Below are 20,118 nucleotides of genomic sequence, written 5' to 3'. Positions count from 1 at the left end.
TGGCAAAAAAAGACCAAAACACACAATTAAAAAGAAAAGGAAAAAAATAAAAAAAGCATCCCAACAGGATGCACTTGTCAGCTTTACATCTAAAACCAAAATTCACAGTGGGCTATGCTCATCTATTAGACTTCCAACTTGTGGAAAATCCCACTGGTTCCAGGGAGGTAGAGCTCCTACCGGTGACACTTCCAAAAGATGGGCTTCTTCTTTTCTTCCTTTCTTGTTTTAAAGAAGGAAACAAAACAGAATTTTAAATAAGCTTTTTACACTTGTGTGTCAAGCAGTTGAGTCCATAAATTTAACTGCAGCTTTCGACTACTGAGAAGTTACCTTGAGAACCTAAAAAAAATAAAATAATTGCACTCTGGCCTACTATTCCCTGTCCACTGTGGATAAGTCACTGTTTCCCAAAACTAAGGGGCTAGAACCTTAAAATGCAAATGAGACAGGGCAGTGGTAGTCTCTGTCTTTTCTTCCACACTGTTGTATTTATGAGGCACAATTCTGAAATCTAAATTTTAATTAATTTGGAAAATTTTAAGGCATCAATTTTACTATTAGAGGTAGTTTGAATAAAAATGGTCCATAGGGAGTAGCACTATTAGAAGGTGTGGTATTGGATTTACCTTTCACTTTGTTGGAGGAAGTGTCTGACCAGGGGGATGTGCTCTGGGGTCTCAGAAGCTTAAGCCCATCTATCTGGATGTAGAACTCTCAGCTGCTTCTCCAGCACCATGTCCGCCTGTGTGCTGCCATGCATCCTGCTGTGCCGATGGGAAACTAAACCTCTGAACTATAAGCCAGCCCCAATGAAATGTTTTTCATTTTACGAGTTGCCATGGTCATGCTGTCTCTTCACATCAATAGATAGACACTAATATTTAGACAACGAGGTGCTGGCAGAATGGCTAAGCTGCGAAGAGCACTGGCTGCCCTTCCAGAGGTCCTGAGTTCAATTCCCAGCAACCACATGGTGGCTCACAATCTGCTAACTGTAATCCCATGAGACCTTCTGGTGTGGAGATAAAACACCCATATATAAAAATACATATGTAAGCGGCTGCACTGGAGCACGTTTGTAATCCCAGAACTCGGGGAGGCAGAGGAAGGCAGATTGCTCTGAGTTCCAGGCCAGCCTGGTCTACAAAGCAAGTCCAGGACAGCCAAGGCCACACAGAGAAACCCTGTGTTGTAAAGCCAAAACAGAAACAAAGAAAAAGGGAAAAAAATATCAGTAAATAAATGTTTTAAAAATATTTACACAACCAATATATTAAATATGGTTTCTCACTATTGTTATGAGTAACTCGCAAATCTCAATAGCAGACCCTCACTTTCCTGCCTGCCTTCCCTGTCCACAGCCTATGGGTCACATCAACCATGTTTATAGAAGCTGGCACATAATGTAAAGGACTATAGAACAGATCAATGTGTAGTTTGTGTTCTCAAGGTAAAACACATCTTGCTTCAATCTGGGTAGTTCATCTCCAGGTTTTTAAATGTCAAGTTATTTCTGATTCTCACCTCTCAGTTAACAGTATTTGCCTTTATTTTTCTTGTCTTCTACATGATCTGCTTCCCACTCTATACAACAGACTCTTGGCACCCATGACAAGATTATTGCAAGGTTATCAATAGTTGCTACTTGTTCTGTAAATTTCTGGTGCTAGTTTAAAACTCCAGTTAAAACAGTAAAAATTGCTTTTGGACCAATGCAGTCTTGGCTTTCCTCATTTTATGTTTATAATGTTTATAAACATTTTCAAGGTTTATAACTCAGATAATAATTGCTTAAGGCTTGCCAGTATTTTCCAGATGAAACTGATTACTCACAATAGTCACTATTCCAGAGGCCTGCTGCTGTCACAGGGTATATGCTGGCAGAAGACAACCAGAGGCCCACCTAATGCATGGCTGGCCCACAGCGGGAGCCACTATGATGTTCAAATATTGGGTTGAGAGATGGAAGAGAAAGAGAAGCAGAATGGTATGAGGAAAGGCATAACTGGAGATGTGAGGGTAAAGAGGAACAGCCTGGAGTGAGCACCCGGCCCTGCTACCGAAGCCATTGTGAAGTCCTGGCCCATGCTGTCACTGAGGGCCGTATCTACTTCTGTGGTCATGCAGTAGCAAAGGTCTGTGTCAATATCCACAGCTCATATTACCACCAAAGGCCATGTGGACATCCCTGGCCTAGGCTGCCAGCTGGGACCATGTTGATGTGCAAGGACTGTGCAGAGCTGGCCCGACCCCTCACTGGTTGTGGCACTCTGAAGTGCTGGCTCTACCCCTTGCCAGATGCAGCACTGGCTAGTATTGTAGAGCTGGCACTGGTGAGCTGGCCCCAAGTGTGTGACTGCAGCAGAGCTAGCCTGGCCTCTCGTCTGCTGTACAGTAGCAAAAGCCAGGAAAATGAGAGAGGAGAGCTGGCCCATGCCAGCTGTTTAAAGGGTGCTGTGAAGAAATGTAAAGCAAGAAAGGTGGGGAGTGGTGTTGACCAAGCTATAGTCTTAAAGAGGGAAGTAACAGACAGTTTCATTTGCAAAGATGACCACTGATAATGATCTAATTTTTGAACCACTGGACTTCACAGAAATGGAACTGATCATTGGTGGGGAATGACATTTTAAGCGCAGACACAGAGAAGAGCCACAGTGTAGCAGGGTGGATGGATGAGAATTGTCAGAAGGAAAGTTGTAAGAAGGGGGCTAGAGAATAGACTCAGGGATTAGAAATATACACTGCCAGATTGATTTCCAAAGGGGTTGTACAAGTTTACATTCCCACCAGCAATGGAGGAGAGTTCCCCTTTCTCCACACCTCTCCAGCATGTGTTGTCACTTGAATTTTTGATCTTAGCCATTCTGATGGCATAAGGTGAAATCTCAGGAACATTTTGATTAGCATTTCCCTGCTGACTAAGAATGTTGAGCATTTCTTTAAGTTTTTTTTTCCGCCTGAGTAAGGTAACCCAGAAACCGAAAGACACACATAGTATATACTTACTTATAAGTGGTTATCAGATATAAAATATAGGATAAACACACTAAAATCTACAGTCCTAAAGAAACGAAACAATAAAGAGGACCCTAGGGAAGATGCTTAATCACCATTCAGGGGGCAAACAGTATAGACATTGGAAGCAGAAGGACACAGAGAACAGGACAGGAGCCTACCACAGAGGGCCTCTGAAAGAATCTACCCAGCAGGGTATTGAAGCAGATGCTGAGACTCATAGTCAAACTTTGGGCAAAGTGCAGGGAATTCTATGGAAGAAGAAGATAGAAAGACCTGGAAGGGACTAGAGCTTTACAAGGAGACCAACAGAGCCAAAAAATCTGGTCCTAGGTGTCTACAGAGTCTGATGAATCAGTCATGGACTACGCATGGAGAGAATCTAGATCCCTTGTTCAGATGTAGCCCATGGGTAGCTCAGTTTCCATGTGGGTTCCCTAGTAAAGGGAGCAGAGGCTGTCTCTCTTTTTTTTTAATTTTTTATTAATTACACTTTATTCACTTTGTATCCCCCCATAGGCCCCTCCCTCCTTACCTCCCAATCTCACCCTCCCTCCCCCTTCTTCACACATGCCCCTCCCTAAGTCCACTGAGAGGGGAGGTCCTCTTCTCCTTCCTTCTGATCTTAGTCTATCAGATCACATCAGGAGTGCCTGCATTGTCATCTTCTGTGGCCTGGTAAGGCTGCTCCCCCCTCAGGGGGAGGTGGTCAAAGAGCAGGCCAATCAGATTATGTCAGAGGCAGTCCCTCTACTCATTACTATGTAACCCACTTGAACACTGAACTGTCATGTGCTACATCTGTGCAGGGGTTCTAGGTTATCTCCATGAGTAGTCCTTGGTTGGAGTATGAGTCTCTGGGAAGTTCCCTGTGTTCAAATTTTCTGGTTCTGTTACTCTCCTTGTGGGGTTCCCATAGAAGCTGTCTCTTACATGGACTTAGTGACCAGCTCTCTGGTCACCTCCTCCTGGTGAGGTGGCCTTACTCGACCACAGAGAAAGAGGACCCAAATAATCCTGATGAGACTTGATAGGCTAGGGTCAAATAGAAGGGAAGAAGGACTTCCCCTATCAGTAGATGAGTGGAGGGACATGGGGGGAGGAAGGGTTGGGGAGTAGGAGGAGATAATGGAGGGGGCCATAGCCAGGAAACAAAGTGAATAAATGGTAATAATAATAATAAATAAGTACACATTGCTTCTGCAAAGGACTGAGTTTGGTGTAGGGCACCCACATCACATGGCTCACAACTGCCTGTAACACTACCTTCAGGGTATCTATCGGCACCTCTGACCTCTTTGGGCATTTGCATTCACTTACAGAGACACAAACACATATACACCTAAATAAAAATCGTTTCCTTCCTGCTCCCTTGCCCCTTCCCACCCACGGCAAGGCTTGCCACCCATGGCAGCTGTAGCACTCAGGAGAGCAGGCCCTGAACTTTACCTTGGCAGCACAGAAGAGCTGGCCCTGGTGGTAGGGGTGCTGGTGAACCAGCCCGGAGAACTCTCCCTGCTCCTGGTTGTGGCATTGGGTTAGCTACCCCGGGCAGTACAGGAAAGCTGGCAGGCTGGCCAGCTCAGCTATCACCCAGGCCCAGATCCAGAGCTCTCAGTTGGATCACCCCAATATCTACCCCATTGATGAATTGCTGGAGTGTGTGAAGGGGTTGATTCTGCAGATCCAAAGCTGCAAGATCTCCACGACACAGGGCAACAACAGGATATCCGAGAGGAGTCCCGTGGACAATTATTTCCACACTTCAAGTGTTATGAACTTCAAAGCAAGGTAGTGAGTAACCAGCAGCAAGTACCTGAGAGACCGAACTCTCACAGCGGTATTACATCATCATTTGTCACAGGCCACAGGGCCTGGGAGAGTCACACAGCCTTACCTTTTTCCCTCCTGTCACAAACTGCTTACAACTGGATCTCACAAACTGTGGGTGCACAGCAATGATCTACAAAAGAAAAAGTTCCCAAGCTGGGTTTAAAAGTCACCGGTGACAGCATGTGACAACCTTTGCTCCACTGTGAACTACATGATCTAAAAAACTGGGTCTTGGCAGGGACACTCACATACGACCCTGCAACTGCTGAAGGCATCTTAGTCTTGATCCCGTGTGATGAAATGTCTTCTCTGAAGCAAAATTCAAAGCTATGCAAGAATGAAGGGTCCTAGCATCTGGTTGGGTGAGCTGCACTGAGCGGATTCCTCTGCAGGGGAACAGGCCAAGGAAGTGCTATGTCTCAACCATTTGCAACTAAGTACACTGCACAGAAGAGACCCAGAGAACCAGACCATATGCAAGTCTCTCCAGAGGCTGCTCCTGATGGTGGCTTTATGGTCACATAACATGAGCACAGGCAAGTGAGGGAGGAAAAGCAGCAATGAAGTTCCAGGAGCTCCAATCAGGCTACCTCCCTTTGAGACCCATCTGTATATAAGCTTCTCCCTTCTTACCTTTCCATCCTCAACTATCCATAACATTAGAAACTTTACTAACCCTCAGTTGAATATATTTTACATGTCTGTAATTACTAAGATATTTTCCTCCTCCAATGGGACAGGTTAACAGACTTCTCAACACTGTCATTGTCAGAGTAATTTTAAAAACATCCTCTCATTTTTGTGAACATTCCTACTTGTTAGCTTAATGTTTTCTTCAGTTCTGCCCTAACCCCTCCTAACTACCAACACAGAAACACATTACATCCCTCCAAGTTCTTACAGTCTCTAAGAGTCTTGCAAGCTCTCTTACAAAGTATAACGAGCATCTCTCTCTAAAAATACCTTGCCCCCTGCCCCATATAAGTTCAGAAAAATAAGGCAGGGGGAGGAGGGGGGAGGATCGATGCACTAACTGCTCCTCGGAGCTTGCATCAGCTGGGCTGAGCCTCCCTCCAGTGCCTGTCTCATTCATGGGCAGGACTCAGACTCTCCCCGCCTAAGCTGCTCATCTTATTGCTCAGTGCTGCTCTGTTTCCTCTCTCTACTCACTCTCACCATTAACCAAAACATAAGTCTATAGATATTATCTCTGCACACTGCCCCTTCTATCGCCAGATGATACCATTTTTATGGACTAATAATGTCTTGAAAGAAGAGTCTGTACTGGTGCTTCTGACTCCTTTCCTGGGACTCGCCCTGGCTGCCATCCTCACTAAGGCCACCCATCAGTAAGCTTACAGTTGCCATTTGAAACCCTGGCTGAAGTCTGTTTCATCTCCAGGTTGCCTTTAAGCCCACTGCCGTCTCCCTTCTTGACATTCTAGTCACCACCCTGGATTTTCTTCCCAGTCTTTCTAAGGACTGCCTCCCAGGCTACTGGCTATTTTTATTTCCACTGCAGTCTTTGGAGAACTCCAAAATATCAACATCAATCTTCTCTTTTCACACTGTAGCTGTGAAGTGGCTACTATCCTTAAAAATGGCTTCCTCTCACTTACCTCTAATTACTAACTGTATTTAAGGGACAATCCCCACAGAGAAGGCCGATGTATGTTTCTAAAGCCTCTGTAAAACCACCTGATGCACCCCAGCTCTCTAAATTCCTGGCCAACTTCCCAATCCTTTCCCTCAAATTATTACCTAATACTACTGGGGAGATTTATTTCCTCAAGCCATTACTACAGCAAGATACTGGATTTATCCTCTGTGCCTCCATCTTTGACTTCACTCAGCCACACTGTCACTAAGGCAATGTCTACCTCTTGAAAACTGTCTCAATACATTTCTCCATCTTGAACACTCAAGATTGCTCCCTTTACTAAGCTCCTTAGTGCTTTGTTCAGTGCACTACATCATCTTCTAAATTGTGTCTTTCTCAGCGACTCCCCTGTTTAAATCCCCTTCCTTTCTGGCAAAGTCAGCCTTCTAAAACACATGTCAGATTTTATCTATCCTTTACTCCTGGCCAATCAATATTTGAATAAACACGTGAAGGAAAATCACCTCCTTTTAAGAGGACAGCAGATACTTTACCATTATAGGTGTCTGCAGCTGATCTCCTGGTGTCTTATCCATCAGACCTGCCATCTCTACTGCATAAAGTCTCTGTAGTCCTTCTAGAGCCAGCCTCCTTCTATGCCACTCTTGTTCTTAATGATCAATTAGATGAAAACCAAACTCCTTGGTCTGAAGGGTCTGCCTACTCTAGTCTGGCTTTTATCGCCCCGTCAGTCTTTCATGCACCTCTAAGCAAGGCTTTTTGCCACTTACTGGACACAGTGGGAACTTTCTGGCCTCTCCATTTCTACTGTGCTCTTGCACACAGAAGGCCACAGGTGCCTGTACCTGCCCAAAGCTCAGTCAGACATCATTCTATCTATGTAGCTATTACTCAAAGACAAAACACACTATCACCACAAGCAGCTAATATGACTTCTTTTAGCTCAGTAATTATTATGATTGTTTTGACCCTGTCATCTTAGTTGGAATGATGTGTGTGTGTGAGTGTGTGTGTGTGTGTGTGTGTAAAAGAGAGTAAGAGATTTAATCTGCTCAAAGCAAAGCTCCCAGAGCACAGACTGAAACCACAGTCAGTCTGGCCTCAGTGGCAGCATTCAAGTGGCACCAGCATACCATGGACTGGACAGTCACCTGTGTACCAGGACAAGCAGTGTCTGTGTTGCTACAGTCACCCTCATCTAGAGGGGAAAACACCTTCATGAGTTTAAAAACTTGCTAAATACTTACTTTAATAGGACAGTCAAAAGTCTCGTGAAATTCTTCTCCAGAGTACAGTCCAAATACCTGCAGCTGAGAAATGAAAAGGGCACGTCAGTGTGTCATGACAGGAACAGAGGGTGAGCAGAGAAAAATGATAATAAAAAAATACAGGAAAGGCAATGTGAGACATTCTAACGATTCCAAGTCCCTGTGACCCCTATGAAGCACTCAGTGCAAACTATTCCACCAGTGTAGAGCACTCTGTTACAATGAAGCTCTTACAAGCATCTTAAAGAATTTGGCACATAGGTGAGGAGATAGAGAGAGAAATGGGGAAAACAGTGCAAATATATTTTAATGCTTAAAATGAAAATAAAACAGCTTTTACAAGCATCACATGGATAGAGTTCCCTTTACTCACTACAGCTTTATTAAACAAATGCCAACTTTCAGAAATGAAATAGACACAGGCAAGTTACTAACGTTCTTTTGTGAACTTCCTACAGGCTAATGGAACTGTTTTTCTCCCATAAGGAGAAAGGACATTCTTTCTTGAGTCCCACAAATATGGTTCACAGACAAACAGATGCACAAATATGTGCACACAAGCATGCGCACACAGTCATACACACATATACACATGTACATGCATTCACACATACATGCATGTAAACACATATGCATATATCGATCTAGCAAGATAATGAACTAAATGAGATCATTACAATCTCATGTTGAATCTATTCAGTGTAAATGAGAGATTTAAGTTGCTCCTCATCAGTGTTTACTTTCATGCTATCCTGAGCCTTTTTATTCAGTCACATTTCCCCACAGCTTCTCAATCAGTCATAGCAGAAACACAAGAAAAATGTAATTAGGTCTAATGTGTATAACAAAAGGATACAAATCACAGATTTTTAGTTTGACATAAGTTGTGACATAAACCTGACTTTTCAACCATCAGCCAGATCAAGAATGAGAATTTAAGCAGATGCCAGTGTACTCCTGATACTCAGAAGTTGGGGCTGCAGGACCAGGAGTCTGAGTCTAGCCTAGGAAAAGCCAAGAAAGAAAAAGAAGGAAAGGGAGGTTGGAGGGGAAAGAGGGAGAAAAGAAGGAAGGAGAGAAAGAAAACAAACAAACAAACAAACAAACAGAATCCAAGGAGCTCCTCTACTGTACTTCTCAGTCAACAATTTGATTCCTGAATCCCCCCACTGCCCTGGGACCTATTGCTGTGCACAATTCACACTGCCATTTAAGTTTCACACAAATGAAATCATGTGACATTCCACCGGGGCCCTTTTCAGCACTGCTTTTGAGAGCTTTATGTATGCTGCAGTGGTCGGCTCTGTCACTGTGGTGGAGTTGGCAATGTGCGACTTCATCACAGTGCATACTCTCCTCCCACTGCCAACCGCTTGCTTTGGTGCCAGACCAAGACTTTTATCAGCAGTGCTTCTGCAGACATTCTTTCCAAATCTTCTGGTTACCTTTCACACGCGTATGAGGCCCATGAAACATGGGATGGGAATGTTAAAGCACAGGCAATAATTATGGTCATATTTAATGGCCAAACATATTTCATAGACTTGTTATAATTATTCAAGTTTTTTAAAAATATGTATGAGTGTTTGCCTAAATGTATGTATATATATCACGTACATTCCTGATACCTGAAGAAGTCAGAAGAAAGGGCATCACATCTGCTGGAACTGGGGTTACAGACAGTAAGAAGGCAAAATATGGGTGCTGGGAGTTGAAGCCAGTCCTCTGCAAGAGCAACAACTCTTAACCACTAAGCCATATCTCTAGCCTCAACACACTAGCTCTAATTGATTTACAGTCTAACCAGAAGAGCATGGGAAGTACAGGAAATATCAGAGAAACGGAGCTAACTGGTAGTGTTGGAGCCCTTATTTACAATCCTAGCACTTGTGGTGACTTTGCTTCTATTCTAGTCTCTAATAGGATTTCTTTACTTTTAAAGGAATTCACCATGAAGCCTTTTACATATTGGTCTCAACGTTTGTATCCCTCCAATTATTGTGTTTAATCCAATGCCCAAAGTGATGGTATTAGGAGGGAAGGCCTTTGATAGGATGTTCCCTCAGGAACAATATAAATGCCATTCTAAAAGTAATAAAAGAAGCTAAACAGGCACTTTTACCTGCCTGCTTTCTGACACTAAAGAGACAAATGCACCCTCACACCAGGGAGGACTCTGGAAACAGGGAAGACATCCCTCCTCATCAGATGCTGATCCCGGGATCTTCATAACCTCAGAGCTGTGGGAAATAATGTTTTGCTGTTAAGGACTTCCCAGTCTAAAAGTATTTTGTTAAATCAACACAGTCTAATGACACTTCTTTATGATGTTTTAAATAACAAATCAAAAACTACAAATTTCAAAAACTACAAAAACTCAAGTTTTTCTTGCATTAATGTTGGTAAGTTGTGAATGATTCATTCTCCCAAGCTTCAAGCAGAGAATTCTCTTAAGAGACAAATTCACACAACACAAAAATCAAATCTTTGAGCCAGGTGTGGTAGACATGCCTATATCTGTAACCCAACAAGCAGGAAGATGGAAAAGGAGAGTTGTTCATTCGAGCTCTGGGGCTACATATGCAGATCTTGACCAAAAGAAGGAAGTTAGCCAAACCTTTCCCATTCCTCTGCTAATGAGAATTGTCAGAGCCCAAGATGAACATGATGTAATGTGACACACAGAACAGTCTCAAAATAGATTCCAGGCATGGCAACAACAAGCCACTGGCACCTTGGCTCTCAGTGTTGGGAGGGCACAGAGTCACTGCTTTTCTAAATGAAATTGGTGCTTCTGAAGCACGACAGGCAAGAGCTGCACTCAGGCTTTTACGGGAAGCTTGATAGAGTCCAGCAAGTTTCCATATTGTAAACACACTCAAGAGGAGTAGAATGCAGGCAGTGATAAAACTCAGGGTGCAATCAACAAATTAGAAGAGAACAATATAAAGAATCAACAAAACCAAGAACTTGTTCTTTGGATAAACCCCTAACCAAACTAACTAAAAGGCAGAGAGATGGTACCCAAATTAACAAAGTCAGAAATGAAAAGGGGCCATAACAACAGACGCTGAGGAAATCCAAAGAATTATTAGGTGTTACATCGAAAGCCTGTATTTAAAAATATTGGAAAATCTAAAGAAAATAGGCAATTTTTCTTGATAGATTTTACCTACCAAAGTTAAATCAAGAACAGGTAAACAGTTTAAACAGTCCTGTAATGCCTAAGGAAATAGAAGCAGTTATCAAAAGTCTCCCAACCATAAAAGCCCTGGGCCAGATGGTTTTAGCACAAAATTCTACCAGACTTTCAAAGATGACCTAACACCAATACTCCTCAAACTATTCCACAAAATAGAAACTGAGGGAACACTGCCTAACTCATTTTATGAGGATACAGTCACCCTGATACCTAAACCACACAAAGACTCAACAAAGAAAGAGAATTTTAGGCCAATTTCATTCATGAACACTGATGTAAAAATACTCAATAAAATATTCACAAACAATTCAAGAACACATTAAATACATCATCCAACATGATCTAATAGGATTCATCCCAGAGATGCAGGGATGGTACAAGACATGAAAATCCATCAATGTAATCCATCATATATACAAACTCAAAGACAAAAATTACATGATTATCTCATTAGATGCAGAGAAAGCCTTTGAAAACATCCAACATACCTTCATGATAAAAGTCTTAGAGAGATCAGGGATAAAAGACCCATATCTAAACATTATAAAGGCTATGTGTAGCAAGCCAATTGCCAATATCAAATTAAATGGAAAGAAACTCAAAACAATTCTGCTAAAACCAGAGACAAGGCTGACCACTCTCTTTATACCTCTTCAATATAGTACTTGAAGCTCTAGCTAGAGGGATAAGACAACTAAAGGAGATCGAGGAGATACAAATTGGGAAGGAAAAAGTCAAAGTATCACTATTTGCAGATGATATGATAGTATATGTAAGTAACCTCAAAAATTCCACCAGAGAACTCCTACAGCTGATAAACAGCTTTAGCAAAGTGGCTAGATACAAGATTAATTTAAAAAAAAAAATCAGTATCCTTCATGTACAGAAATGATAAATGGGCTGAGAAAGAAGTTAGGAAAATTATACCCTTTACAATAGCCACAAATAATATAAAGTACCTTGGTGTAACTCTAACCAAACAATTGAAAGAACTGTATGACAAGAACTTCAAGTCTCTGAAGAAAGAAATTGGAAAGATATCCTATGCTCACGAACTGGTATGATTAACATAGTAAAAATGGCCATCTTACCAAAAGCAATATACAGATTCAATGCAATCACCATCAAAATAACAACAAAGTTTTTTACACACCTTAAAAGAACAATTCTAAACTTCATATGAAAACAAAACAAAACAAAACCAAGATTAGCTAAAACAATCCCATACAATAAAAAAACTTCTGGAGGTATCTTCATTCCTGACTTCAAGCTATACTACAAAGTAATAGTAATAAAAACTGGCAAAGAACTAGAATGGTCGATCAATGGAATCAGATCTAAGACCCAGAAATAAACCAAATACCTATGGTCACCTGATTTTTTACAAAGGAGCCAAAATCATACAATGGAAAAAAAAAAAAAGTAGAAGAAGACAGCATCTTCAACAAATGGTGCTGATCTAACTGGATGTCTACATATAGAAAAATAGAAATAGATCCATATTTATCTCCCTGCCAAAACTCAAGTCCAAGCAGTTCAAAGACCTCAATATAAAACCAGACACTAAATCTACTAGAAGGGAAAGTAGGAACCAGCCTTGAAGGACCTCTGAAAGGCTCTGTCCTGCAGACTATCAATGCAGATGCTGAGACTTATGGGCAACCTTTGCGGAGAGTGCAGGGAATCTTATGAAAGAAGTGGGAAATAGTAAGATCTGGAGAGGACAGGAACTCCACAAGAAGAGCAAAAGAACCAGAAAATCTGAACACAGGGGTCTTTCCTGAGACTGATACTCCAACCAAGGACTATGCATGGAGATAACCTAAGACCCCTGCACAGATGTAGCCCACGGCAGTTCAGTATCCAAGTGGGTTCCATTATAATAGGAACAGGGACTGTCTCTGACATGAACTGATTGGCCTGATCTTTAATTACCTCCCCCGAGGGGGAAGCAGCCTTACCAGGCCACAGAAGACAATGCAGCTACTCCTGATGAGACTTAATTGGCTAGGCTCAGAAGGAAGGAAAAGAAGACCTCCCCTATCAGTGGACTTGGGGAGGGGCATGCATGCAGAGTGGGGGAAGGGAGGGATTTGGAAGGGAAGAGTGAGGGAATCACAGGGGGGATACAAAGTGAATAAAGTATAATTAATAAGAAAAAAAGTGAAAAAAAAATCCAGCCTTTAATCATATAGGAGACAACTTCCTGAACAGAATTCCAACAGCTCAGGCTAGTAGATCAATAATTAATAAATGGAACCTCTTGAAACTGAAAAGCTTCTGTAAGGCAAAGGACACTGTCAATAAAACAAAAAGGCAGTCTAGAGTTTGGAAAAAGATCTTCACCAATTTTATATCTGATAGAGGGCTAATATCCAAAATATATAAAGAACTAAAAAAAAAAAACAGCAACAAACAAAATAACCCAATTAAATTATGGGTCACAGAGCTAAACAGAGAATTCCTCAACAGAGGAATATCAAATGGCTGAGAAGCACTTACATAAATGTTCAACATCCTTAGTCATCAGGGACATATACTCAAAAGATGCTCCATCAAACAAGGACACTTGCTCAGCTATGTTCATAACACCTTTTTCTGTAATACCCAGAAGCTGGAAACTGTCCCTCAACAGAAGAATGCATAAAGACAAACTGTGGTAATTTATACAATAGGATACTACTCAGCCATTAAAAACAAGGAAATCATGAAATGTGCAGGCAAATGATGGGAACTAGAAAAGAGAATCATGAGGTATCCCAGGCCCAGAAAGACACACATGGTATGTACTCACTTATAACTGGATTTTAGCCATATAGTACAGAATAAACTTACTAAAACGTACAGACCCCAAGAAGATAAGTAATAAGGAGGACCCCAGAGAGGATGCTTAAATCTCACTGAAAAGGGAAACAGACTAGACAGAGGTAGTGGTTGAAAAGAGGGAACAAGGTAGGAGAGAACACAGAGAGAAATAAGGGTGGAGATCAGACCGAGGGACAGTGGGGGTGGGAGGCGAGATGGCCAGAGAAAAGAGAAACTATCGGTAGGGGCATCTTTGTGACAAGCTGGAGACCTAAGTCAGAATCGGCCTTTGGGTGGATATGAGGAGTACTCTAGCTGAGACTCCTAGTAGCAGGGGCCATGCATGAAGACTGAAAAGGACACCCTTTAGCTAGACAAGACTCCTGGTAGATGGTGGAAAACACCAACCCACCCACAAAAATTTAAATCCAAAACTTATTCTGCCTTACAAGACTTGCAGGGACAAATGAAACAGACAGAACAGAGATTGAGGGAATGTCCAAACAATGCCTGTCCCAACCCAAGACCTACCCCATGGAAAAGGGCCAAGCCCTGATACTATTAGTGATACTCTGCTGGACTTGCAAACAGGAGCCTATCAGAGTTGTCCTCTGAGAGGCTTTAACCAGCAAGGGTTCAAAACAGATACTGAGACTCACAGCCAAACATTGGGCAAAGCATAACAAGTCTAGTGGAAAAATGGGGGAAGGATAAAAGGACCAAGAGGTAACAAAAGTTCCACAAGAAGACTAACAGAGCCAACTAACAAGGGCCCAGAGGGGCCTGTGGAGACTGAAGTACCAACCAAGGACCATGCATGGACTGGACCTAGGTCCTCTACCAATATGGCACTGAGGGGCAGCTCAGGTTTCATGTAGGTTCCCTAGTAAAGGTAGTGGAGGCTGTCTGTGACACAGACTCTGTTCCTTGCTTTTTGAACACTTACCCCTAATGGGACTGCCTTACCAGGCCACAGGGGAAGAGGATGACATCAGTCCTCATGGGACTTGATGAGCTGGAGTGAGTGGGCAGGGACATTCCACTTTTCTGAGAACAAAGAGGGCATTATTCCTAAAATTTGAGAAAAAAAATTTATCAAGCCAGATATTGTTTTATACACTCTATATGAAGGCATCCTTCACAGATAAGAAAGTAAAACTTATTTTGAAACCTTATCTTGAAAGTTGTCTATAAATCCATGTTACCGAAATGAAGCTACAGACACAAACACTTTGTATGCCTGGTAACTCAAATGTAGAGCTTAAGTACAAGGAAGCCCTGAGAAAGAACTGACATAGCCTAATACATGAGTAAACATCAAACAACTATCAGAATGTTGACTTTAAAACCAATGCATATATCAAAAATCAGCAGTGAAAGAAATGAAATGATCTGATTAAACAAACGAAAGAAAAAAAAACTAACAGCTACTCAAAGAGACAAGTGACCTCAATGCAGGCCCTTCTGTTCTTATGGTAACTAACCACTTCATACATTATCTTACACAGCCTCCCAATTTTCATAACACTGGCTGCTAGGCAGGGCTGACTTACATAAATACATGCACTGTGAGATTTCTTTAGAATTGTATTTATGCTAATAAAAGATATGAAAAAAAAACACTTTAAAGTATATCATAGAACCACACAAAAACAAGACAGATATACACTTTTCTAAACCAGGAAAGCATAGTGTCTGCTTAAAAGGTGCAATAGCCAGAAGCTGGAAACAACCCAGATGCCCCTCAACTGAAGAATGGATACAGAAATTGTGGTACATTTACACAATGGAATATTACTCAACAATGAAAAATAAGGAAATCATGAAATTTGCAGGTAAATGGTGGGAACTGGAGTGAGCTGTCCCAGTAGCAGAAAGAAAGACACAGTATATATTCCATCATAAAGACATATAATATAGGATAAACCTACTAAAATCTGGACACCTAAAGAAACTAATCAAGAGGGAGGACCCTGACTAAAATGCTCACTCCCCATCCCAAAAGGCAAAGAGGATGGACATCAGAAGAAGAAGAAAACAGGAAACAAGTTAGGAACCTGCCACAGAGGGCCTCTGAGAGGCTCTGCCCTGCAGATTATCAAAGCAGATGCTGAGACTTATGGCCAACTGTTGGGCAATGTGCATGGCATCTTATGAAAGAAGTGGGAAATAGTAAGATCTGGAGAGGACAGGAGCTCCACAAGGAGAGCAACAGAACCTAAAAATTTGAACACAGGGGTCTTCCCAGAGACTCATACTCCAACCAAGTACCATACATGGAGATAACCTAGAACCCCTGCACAGATGTAGCCCCTGGCAGTTCAGTGTCCGACTGGGTTCCATAGTAATGGGAAGAGGGACTGCCTCTGACATAAACTGATTGGCCTGCTCTTTGATCACCTCCCCCTGAGGGGGGAGCAGCCTTACCAGGCCACAGAAGATGACAATGCAGCCACTCCTGATGAGAACTGATAGACTAAGATCAGAAGGAAGGAGAGGCAGACCTCCCCTCTCAGTGGTCTTGGGGAGGGGCATGCGTGAAGAAGGGGGAGGGAGGGTGAGATTGGGAGAGGAGGAGCGAGGGGTTTATGGGGGTATACAAAGTGAATAAAGTGTAATTAATAAAAGGTGCAATGGGAACTCCCAGATCCTCATATTGCATAGCAGACGAAGTAACTGAAAGACTCCACTATAAGATATTACTAATAATTCTTCAACAGTGAAAGTGCCGGGATCCTTAATGAACCTTTTCATTCAAAAAACTGAATATTCTTACTTGCCCAGTTAGTTCAAAGAAACTTCTATTTGCTATAATTTCAGAAATAATTCCTGGCCTCTAAGTAAAGAAACTTAAGATTAACGTTTTTTTTTGTTGCTGTTGTTGTTGTTTGTTTTACAAATATATGTACAAAATGTCTCAACAACACTATGATTCTTTTCAAGTTCCACACAAACCAATACTTCCCTCATCTCTCTCTCTCTCTCTCTCTCTCTCTCTCTCTCTCTCTCTCTGACACTAGGTTCATCTCAGAATTTCACACAGTACTACGAACTTTGGTAGTACTTTGAAAAGTATTAGTCTGTGTTTCGAAAGACTTTTTGGAACCTGAGAAAAATAACATGCATCTGTGCACATCAAAAAAAATTGTGTTGTTCTTGTTAACAGATTAATGCGTGTAACACTGTTGATAGACAGAAATGGGTATAACCTCTTTTGCACTGAGTATATTGTTTTTAATTTACTCTGCTTAATGGCCCATTGAGTTCAGAGCACTTAAAATGTATGAAATTAGATTAGGAAATTTCTATTCACTAAGGAATGCATAAACTTATATGATGATTTTTAATGCATTCTTTTTTTAACTGTTATTCTAGAGAAGTGCCCTGAATACTCTGCATTAGGATTTTATCACTGTAAGCCAACATTAGGAAAGACTTCCATCGACTTAAAAACAAAGAAGATATTCTTGCAAGTGGAAAATCAATCATCACAACCACTAAATGTCACAGCATACCATCAGCAAGAAGCACTGATAGTTGTTAGCTATATGCCGCACAAATGATGTATGTCCTCGGTCCAGGAAGTAGGTGCCAGGTTTTTAGAAAACTGTACATATATTGATTTTACATTTATTTAATGTGGCCATTGTAAGACACTTTATTCTTCTGATAAACTATGATTGCTTATCAAAAGATTCTATAATTCAAGAGTAACATTCATAACTTGTGTGTTAAAATGAAAACCACCAGCCCACAGAAATCATGCCCACAAAATCCAATTTCGTGGATTTATGGCAGAAAAGCATTAAACTACTGTCTTGCAGGAGCTGCAGACTAGTCACTGAAGTCAGAGTGGCACAGCAGTAATGATTAAGGGGACACGTCACCCTGCCACAGCTGTTAATCAGCTTAATACTAGTTAGATTATTGACATTCTTGTAATTACTTTTCCTAAGGCACATTTGGGCAAAATATATTTTATTTTAATTATGAGCAATCAAAAGCAAGTCCAATATTGAGAAAGGATAACCAAGGCTCTCTGCGCACAGGTGTAGAGTAAGCATACAGCATACAATCACTTGAGCATAAAACCTAGCACCCCTTGTCCAAACAACTTCCCACTTCTCACATACCTTGCCATCCTCTGAGCACACGCCCATGTGTTCTCCACTTTCATCCAAACTAATCTGGTTTATCTTCACAGGACTCTATTAAAAACAAAAAGCAAGTGGCATGTAAAACTTTAGGAAAACATTTCAACAATCAGATGTCTTTGAACTTTGCAAAACTGACATGACATGAATTAGTAGCTTCATGAATTAAAGTAAACTTTGTTCTGAGATGAAAATGTTAGCATTTCAAATACATAAAACAAACAGAGCTTTGTTCCTACATTCGGCATGAACTTAGAAACCCACGATGGCCACAAATTTTCTTTCGTATGTCTGCAGCATAGTGAAAATGTTACTTCTCAGAATCTTACATTTCTTTCCACTTAGCTTATTTATTTTACACCCTTAAAATTTTCTTTCCCAACCAAAATCTATTAAAAGAACAAAAATAAAAATAAAAAAGGAAAAATGGAAGTCAGCATGTAAATTCATTTTTTGCTTGTTTTACTTTGTTTCACCAGTTGGTTTGTTGCCTAATGAATAACCACATCAACATTTCATTTATACTTTATGCTTAGCACTTTGTTTAGGGAAGCCATAGCCTATACCACATTAATTAATTTGTATCCTCTCCTCTTATGAATAATTTCAAATTTAAGATTTCACTTTTGAGGTATTTTCAAAAAATTAAGTATAACAAGTACATTTTAAATTTCTATGTAGCTGATTATTTACTTAATAAAATATTCATACAGAGGTTTCCAAATAAAGCCAAAACTCAATGACCACTTGTCAGCATCACACACTAGCTTTTTCTTTGAATCCTAAGTAATTACAGATTCCAAGAACCTACACAAAGCTCCATAGAAGCAAACCATGGAAAGGAAAAGCAAACCACCAGTCTATAGCCGTTAATAACAAAAGCACACATGTAGAGTTTCAAAATTACCCCATTTGCCTTCTTGATGAGATAAAGGGAAACACACAAAACAAATTGCTGAATCTGAACAGGAAAGTATCTCATGGTCATTATGGAAAGGTCAGAGCACAACAAGATCCACACACTTTACAAAGGCCACATACTGACTGATTTCTGAGACAAGTTCCCAGGTATTCTGGCTAGAGAAACCTTTCACATCTGGATCCCTAAACCACCACACAACATTCTGATAGGCAGTCCAAGAAAAATCTGCTAGTTCTCAAAGCTCTTGGCATGCTAACCAAGGAAGACAGGTGATTCACTTTACAGGAGAGTAAGCTGAAGTCCATGGTACAGAATCACAGCAGAACTAAGAGCAGATGTACAGTATACACAACTGTGAAGAAGGACTGAAGATGATAAGAACTGCAGAATATACAAGGAAAATGCAAAGACAAAGTAAGGTTGCCTGGGAAAGCCCTGAGCAGACTATGGCTGAGCCAAAGTCTGAACATCAGCCACACAGTCTTCTGGGAACAAGCAACTTCTCAAGATGGTTATCTTCCATTCTAATCTTTCAAACAACATTTTATAACCTCCTTACTCTTGTCAAGTATGAGCTATACAGACACCTCACTGCATTTTAACTAGCACCTGTTATGTATGACTTAAAATATATCTTCATGGGTGAGTGTGACCTGCTGTTTTTCCTCTGACAAATGGAGCACTGTCCATTAGTGGGCCACAGCAATGGCTAAGTCAGTTAAAAGCTAGGGTTACAATGAAAGAATCAAGATCATATCACTGAAAATTAAATAAAATTAAAAATTGAATTCCTCAGTCATTGTAACACATATCAAAGGTTTGAAAAGTACACATGACTGTACTGAAATGCACAGAGATCACACAATCTTCCCACTGCAGAAATTTCTGGGGACAGTATGTTCTACACCTACAAAGCTAAATCCAAGAGCTGCGTGTAGCCAAGGAGTGTCAAGACTCTGTTATGAGGCCTTTTCTGCAAGTTACACATCAGAACTAGGTTTTCATGCCATGGATCCCAGTTCTGTGTAGTCTATCCCTGGATTCTTGCTACCAAAAGGTCCATGTCCTGTCCAATTAGTCTTTGAATCACAGATACCATCCCCCAAATAGGGCATATGCCTTTTCCTACACACAGACACTGAAGAAAGTGGTGAGCTACAGAGAGGTATTTCCATGTCACGTGTATAAGAGATCCAAGGCCTCCCAACTAGCCAAGGCATCCGATGGTCTCTCAAGGACAGATGGACCAACTTTACCGTGACATACCTAGCAGAGACTGCACCCTTCTATTAACA

At 41.2% G+C, this 20,118-nt stretch overlaps 1 protein-coding gene across 1 annotated transcript in view; it reads right to left on the bottom strand.

The window, feature by feature from the left end:
- The window catches only part of Vps41 (VPS41 subunit of HOPS complex), a 156,607-nt gene that overhangs the window by 76,216 nt on the left and 60,273 nt on the right, over window positions 1-20,118 (bottom strand). Inside the window, exons 5-7 of the mRNA XM_060372802.1 lie at window positions 17,881-17,955; window positions 7,720-7,782; window positions 4,916-4,981 (exon numbers count right to left, since the gene is read on the bottom strand). Coding sequence (XP_060228785.1) covers window positions 4,916-4,981; window positions 7,720-7,782; window positions 17,881-17,955 — 204 coding nt within the window. The remainder of the gene's footprint in view (window positions 1-4,915; window positions 4,982-7,719; window positions 7,783-17,880; window positions 17,956-20,118) is intronic.

Source organism: Meriones unguiculatus, chromosome 19 (assembly GCF_030254825.1).
Source record: "Meriones unguiculatus strain TT.TT164.6M chromosome 19, Bangor_MerUng_6.1, whole genome shotgun sequence".
Taxonomy (NCBI): Eukaryota; Metazoa; Chordata; class Mammalia; order Rodentia; family Muridae; genus Meriones; species Meriones unguiculatus.
The sequence above is the reverse complement of the archived record's forward strand: the minus strand, read 5'-3'. Positions and strand labels throughout refer to the sequence as shown.